The sequence below is a fragment of the Convolutriloba macropyga genome, chromosome 5 (genome assembly GCF_964194025.1).
Source record: "Convolutriloba macropyga chromosome 5, txConMacr16.3, whole genome shotgun sequence".
Taxonomy (NCBI): domain Eukaryota; kingdom Metazoa; phylum Xenacoelomorpha; order Acoela; family Convolutidae; genus Convolutriloba; species Convolutriloba macropyga.
Genome location: NC_134472.1, coordinates 50,652,727 through 50,659,012, shown reverse-complemented (window position 1 = coordinate 50,659,012; position 6,286 = coordinate 50,652,727). Strand labels below are relative to the sequence as shown.

The window sequence follows — 6,286 nt, the reverse complement described above, 5'->3', positions numbered from 1 at the left end:
TTTCTCAACTGGTTAGTTTGGCTTAAAAAGATACTTTCTCCATATTAGTCAAAATTGAACAAATCATCAATTCAGTTGCAGAATCTATTTTCGTGAAGCAAAACTTAAACCGTTAGTATATTGGTAAGCAAAATGTCAGAAAAAAGGAAGAACAGTAAAATTTTAACCTTATAATTTTTCATCAGTATGTGACAACCAACCATTATTGTTTTGCTCAAATAAAGTGTTTCCAAATTAAAAATTGTCCAAATAGAGGACAAAATGAAACCAACTTCATTAAGAGTTCTCGTCAAAAAAGACAAAACTAGATTTTATCAAAAACTCTAATTTCTGGTGACCTCTTTATGTTCGGTAACATCCTGAGAAACGGTTTCAACCGGAACGAACTTTAAAACGGGCTTGGAACAATTTTTCTTCCGTCATAACAAAACAGATCTAATTATGTTCAAGAAATAAAACAATTCAAAGTCGAACAAAAACAAAATTGAACGAAGCGTGAACAAATCAATAACTTGACCCTTGATTGACGAATTGAAATTATAAAAAAGGACAATGAGGAAAACAATAAAGACAGGCAAATATTGAGCAGGAATAAAACAGCAATAGTTCATGAATCTTAAGTATACCAAATTGCTGCACGATAGTTTTAATAATAAAGGTTTAATATGGATTGAGAAACGGTGTTCCTCAGGTAGATTATTTTAACAAAAGTTTTGGACAAGTTCCATTTTGGTACAAATTAAGATTATTGCTACAAATAAAAAAAATGGACGGTATATGAAAAAGTTGTAAAATATTCCTGTTAAGGTGGAACTGTGAAATAACTTGTCCTTAATAAAGATACTATTTGATTTGTAAGAGTTGCTATTGTTTGCTCTTTTGTTAGAGAGATAGATCTATCTAATAACTATTGGGGACTTAATTTTGAAAACTGACTTCCTGGGTCGAGACCGAATGGTTAACTTGTAAGAACTTGCAAGTTTCTTGCAAAAGATGGTTAACTTGTAAGAACTTGCAAGTCGAATGGTTAACTTGTAAGAACTTGTAAGTCGAATGGCTAACTTGTAAGAACTTGCAAGGCGAATGGTTATATTGCAAGTTTCTTGCAAGTTCGCTCCGGTCGAGCACAACTCTTAGTGGTTAATTTAATTTAACATTCGGTCAATTACCGTAGAAAGCGCGTGAGAGTTAGTTGCTCTGTTTGGATAACATAATACAATTCTACCTAGGTAGACAAAATGGTTACTTTTTGAATTTTATCAATTCAAGAGAGATCCTTTTGCAATTCATTTAAAAAACTGTAGATCTCAATTAGCTTCTTCACGATCGTTTTTTTAAAATTTTCCCAAAATATTGACTTTTATTGAAATCTCAAATTCATATGTGAATATTTTCTCGAAATAATTTAGTGGCCCTTTGATTTTTATACCCTTTTTAAAGTTTAATTCACACTTTTCCAGATTCTATTTTTTCCAAACATCCGTTTACATTCATGTCTGGCAACGTTTTATTTACGGTTTAGTGCGTATGTGTGTGTGCGTGTGTGTGTGTGTGTGTGGTGTGTGTGTGTGTGTGTGTTGTGTGTGCTAATGGTTAACTTGTAGCTCGTAAGTCGAATGGTTAACTTGTAAGAGCCTTGTAAGTCAAATGATTAACTTGTAATAACTTGCAAGTCGAATGGTTAACTTGTAAGAACTTGCAAATTTTTGGAAGAAAAACTTGCAAGGCGATGCATCGCCTTGTAAGTTTCTGCCAGAAACTTGCAAGTTCTTACAAGATAGCCATTCGGCCTCGACCCGGATTGTTTCGGTTGTGCTAATTGATTTTGTAATATGAGCAAGGACGAAGATGACCCATTTTGTTGATCTAAAACACGTAGTTTTAAAACATAGTCCTTTTATTGAAGTTTTTTTCTTATAATGAATCTAACGCATGATCAATTTGGTTGAAAAATTGGGCTATTTACATAACCATGATTTTAATTGCTGCCTATACCTACACTAGAAAGTTTTAAGCAGAATATAAATTGTTTGATCAATTATGACATTAGTATTTTATAGGATTAGGAAAGGAAAGTATTTGAACTTTACACAATGAAATTTCCAGAAAATAGAAATAAAACTAATAGTGGCATATTCCTGATCAAATAAAATATTTTTAATGTTTGATGGTTGTTCGTCCTCTGGGATCTTCGCCCACTCTTTTTTGTTTTAACTTTTTGTAAAGCGTTTCGCTGATTGAAGTAAAGTTTGAATGGAAAGATTGACTCGACAGTTTATACATCGGCTTTTAGAGCTGTTAAAAGTGGTGGCCGCCGTATTGGCCGAGAGGGCGTTTAGCCGACAACCAAAAAATGAGAAATTTAACCGACAATTTAGGTAAAATGAGCAATAAAACCTATTCTGAAGCTGCGATTGGCCAATTTAAAACACTATTGCGTAAGCGGACACATATAATGCAATCTTTTCATCAACTAGTGTAATTAACGAAGGTCTATCTGTGGTCGGACCGTATTTTACCGCATCTGGCCATGCCTCGCGGGCCATGGCCATGCCTCAACGGCCCGTGGGACTTGATATGAATCTATCACAACCGAACTACTGATTTATGGTCCAATGAGACTTTTATGACCAATTGAAGTAAAATTTATGACCAATTATGATAAAACTGTCGGCTAAATTTCTCATTTTTTCCTTGTCGGCTAAACACCCTGTCGGCAAATTTTCCTAGCACCGGTAAAAGTGTTTTAAGTTGGGGTTCGAATGGAGATATACACATAAAAATGTCAGTTGATTTCTGGCTACTACTTTCGAGGAAGAATTTTGCGGTTTTATCAGTATAGTCGTTGATATTCTGATTCAAAATTGCTAATTCAAAAATGAATTGAATTCAAATAATTGAACTGCGGTTTAAGTATTTTGAACATAAATATGGGAAAATAGCGCTCTCGAGAAAATAGAGTTATGAAAATTGACGAGACAGGACTTTGAGGTATATTAATTGTAGCTGCTAGACGATGACAATTGTTCCAGTTCTGCTTCACCGGCCCTGTTCTGAAGAAGTTCTAGTTCGTAATCCAAGAAGGGTAAAAATAAATAATTGAGTATCAAGGTCAGGGAAATGTGTCCAAGGTCAGGTCGGTGATTCAACGCGCTTTTCAAGGTCAGGATAAGGTCAACCGCATCTGCCAGAAGCTAAACTTAGTTTGAATTTAATGCACCTAATCTGCTAAAAATTAGGGATAATTTTTTAATGCATAATTTGGGTCTTGAAAGTGAAATTTATGATACTCCTATAATTCCTTGTACATTCAACCGAACAATGAATGCTGTTATTACTTAAGGCCTCTTTAATATGACTGCTATGAGTCAAAGTAGAAGTTTTAGTCGGAAATATTTCAAATTAATTAAGGGCGAATTAAGGGGGGGGGGCTGGGCTGCGATGCTGAATCTTCCTACGTTTCATGAGTATATCTTTTAAGGTATTTTTATTCTTAACTTTTCCTGAGAAGAAAAATTTTATTCATTAGCTGACTCGCTCATATCAATCTCCTCGTCTTCATCCTCTCGTCCTTTTCCACACCTGAAGCATCGAACGATTGGCTCTCGGAACACCCGACACACAACCAGCAACACGAATGGGTTCGTCACCGAGCTGAAAATCGGGAAAAACTGGGCCGTGTCTTGAGTCACAATCTGGGCAATGTACGGCTGTTCCCACGAAAACTCCCAAGACGCGTAGAACGAAATGATGTAATGGACGATTTGGAAAACGTATTTCAGAGTCCACAGAACTACCCAAACAAGGCAACTGCAGGCGAGAGCGATGGTCACGAGTCTGTTCCTCTTTCGTTCACCTTCAGCGTTGAATAGGACAAACAATATGGCGACATACATTACAAGAGAAAACCCAGCGGGAATAATGAAGAACACTACTCCAGTTCCGATCATAGACAAGAAGCTGGCATGGTCCCCGGGAAGGAATCCGTATGAACAGTTGAGATATTGATAGATTTCAAAGGTGTAATATCTGTACAGGATTTCGAAAGCAGTTAAGCCGATCAAGGTCACAGTCATAATGGTGTACAGCAGTTTGCGCTTTCCCACAGTCAGAAGAACGTCAACCTAAAATAGTACAGATGAATGGAAACGCTTTGAAATTGCCGTATTTATAATGTATTCACACCATAATGGGGGGCTCTGATGGGAAAGACCCGGTTGAATCATGTCAGTAACCAGTGCTATCAGAATCAGTCGAAGGAAAATACAATTGGCAAAAGGATCTATTGGATTGATTTAAATTGTTTAATGAGAAACTCACACCATTCACATTGCAAATTGCCGAGGCTTGCTTTCTCGGGCTTGGCCGCTACAAGACCATTTTTCCAGATTTTTACCACTGATGACCAGAGGCCAGACTTCAATTTACCACCACAACCCCCCCCCCCCCCCCCTTGTGCAACCGAAGTGGTAATGGTTTGATGAGCGACCAAAGTCTTGAAAAACTCCAGTCTGGGAAGGCATAGGTTGAACAAAATGCTCGACCTAATTTGACATCTTGGGTTAATTAATTGGCAAATACTTTCGTACCTTTTCGGGTTTACAGAAAATGATGAATCGCTCGGTGGCCAGGACCAACATGCAGAGACCAGTGACGTATTCATTCACGCGATGGTACAATACTAGAGGAAAGCATGTCAGCCAATAGAGGTGTGAAAACGACCAAGACCCGTAGCTGTACCAGTTGTAGTAGTAATTGTTCCAAACATCCAACTTCTCAAACTTCAGAAATCCAATTGAGTTCTCATCCGAGTACTGGCTCGAGTTCTCCACGAGGAAGTTGAGGAAAGCTGCGAATCCAGAGGTCATGAGGTCACCAAACGCCATGAGGAATACTGGGTAATACTGCAGTTTGCGCAATTTCTTCCATGCCAATACGGCTACGACAAGGTACAGGTTCATAATTGTACAGATTATAGAGGCAACCATCTAAAATAAGCTCAGAGCTAGGATGATTTTCACGGAAAATCATGGATCCTTAATTGAGATGTTTGAATTTTTGAATTTTCAACTTATAAAAGGGAAACTTAAATTCCGGGGGGGGGGGGGGGGGGGTTGGGGGTAGTTTACTTACCAAAATTACACGATAGAGCAACCCTGTTGACGGTTGACATAGAGTCTTCTCATCAGTCAAAACTAGACTGTCTTCTGATAAGTTGACATATTTTATGTCAATATGCTGACCTACGGATTTTTTGAACAGTTGACCATGTGGTTATACAGCCAGTTTTGGTTGCCGTAAAGTGCTTTGTTCGAGAGTTGGCTTGCACTCTATATATGCGTTTCTTTCTGTCATATATACATATTCCTTTTGTCACCAGTGGGCTCACGACTCATTTTGGATTTGATAACATATTGTTGATAATATGCAACATTGAACATATCCGTCCAATTAAGTATTACAGTATATTTAGTTAGGTTAAAAGGAGATTTTTCAATAATGCTCTATGGTTTCAAGTCTAAAAATTAACAAATTAAAATATATTACCGGAAATTTGAGAGCTCTCGAAATAGCAAAAGTCAGCTTCGAACATGTAAAACTGAAAGCAGAAAAAGTATTCTTTTCTAGTTTCTAGAGATGTATTTATTTGATCCGAACTAACCATTCTGGTATTTTGAAAACCTTACAGACGTAGGAAAACCATTATCATGAAATGAAGAGCAGATCAACCAAATTCATTGTTGACAAAATAAGATTGAAATCTTTCCTTATCTTCTATATTTGTTCCTTACTTAGAACCAATGTTTTTTGAAGCTAATAAATAAGAGAATTTAAGAACAGCTTTCAAGGATCCCTTACATGTTAAAAACAACTAGAGGCAGAGAAGAAAACTGTCAAAAGTTAAACTGTTGAAGTTTATTTCAGTTAGAAATTTTTGCTAAAATTGAGTTTTGAAATACTTTAAGATGCAAAACGATGTTTATTAAATACAACTTCTATCACGTCTGCGTAATTTTTTTTAAAAAAAACCAATGGTCAGATTTATCTGATGAAACATCAAAAATGTATAAACACTTCAAAATAATCCAAAACCTCAATTTCGATATTAGTTTCTCCTATACGATTTACGATGTAAATGCCTAAGGAAGCGCACACCTATTTTTTCAGAAAAAATAATCAAGACACAAATGAATAGTGACAAACTTTGTGTAAAGATCAGATGCCAAAAAGGAAATATTGGTCTTTTTTTGGATGGCGAGATCCCTATTTGTGTTTGTCTGTCTTT

At 36.4% G+C, this 6,286-nt stretch overlaps 1 protein-coding gene across 2 annotated transcripts; it reads right to left on the bottom strand.

Annotated features, from left to right (window-relative positions):
• Nucleotides 1–2,868: 2,868 nt before the first annotated feature.
• On the bottom strand, nt 2,869–4,982 carry LOC142340070 (uncharacterized). Of its 2 annotated transcripts, XM_075390480.1 has the most exons (3): nt 4,590–4,982; nt 3,535–4,124; nt 2,869–3,184 (listed from the first exon to the last, which is right to left on the bottom strand). In XM_075390480.1, the coding sequence occupies exons 1-3, from the start codon at nt 4,959–4,961 to the stop codon at nt 3,175–3,177; spliced, it is 972 nt and encodes a 323-aa protein (XP_075246595.1). In that variant the 5' UTR covers nt 4,962–4,982; the 3' UTR covers nt 2,869–3,174. The 2 variants fall into 2 exon arrangements, with proteins under 2 accessions (XP_075246595.1, XP_075246594.1); XM_075390479.1 differs by lacking the exon at nt 2,869–3,184 and having other exon boundaries at nt 3,352–4,124.
• Nucleotides 4,983–6,286: the final 1,304 nt, after the last annotated feature.

Excerpts from the sequence above, each read along its gene's own strand:
- LOC142340070 (XM_075390479.1), bottom strand. The coding sequence starts at position 4,961 with ATGAACCTGTACCTTGTCGTAGCCGTATTGGCATGGAAGAAATTGCGC. Across the intron at positions 4,125-4,589 it reads TTTTCTGTAAACCCGAAAAG|GTTGACGTTCTTCTGACTGT; the intron begins GTACGAAAGTAT and ends GTACTATTTTAG.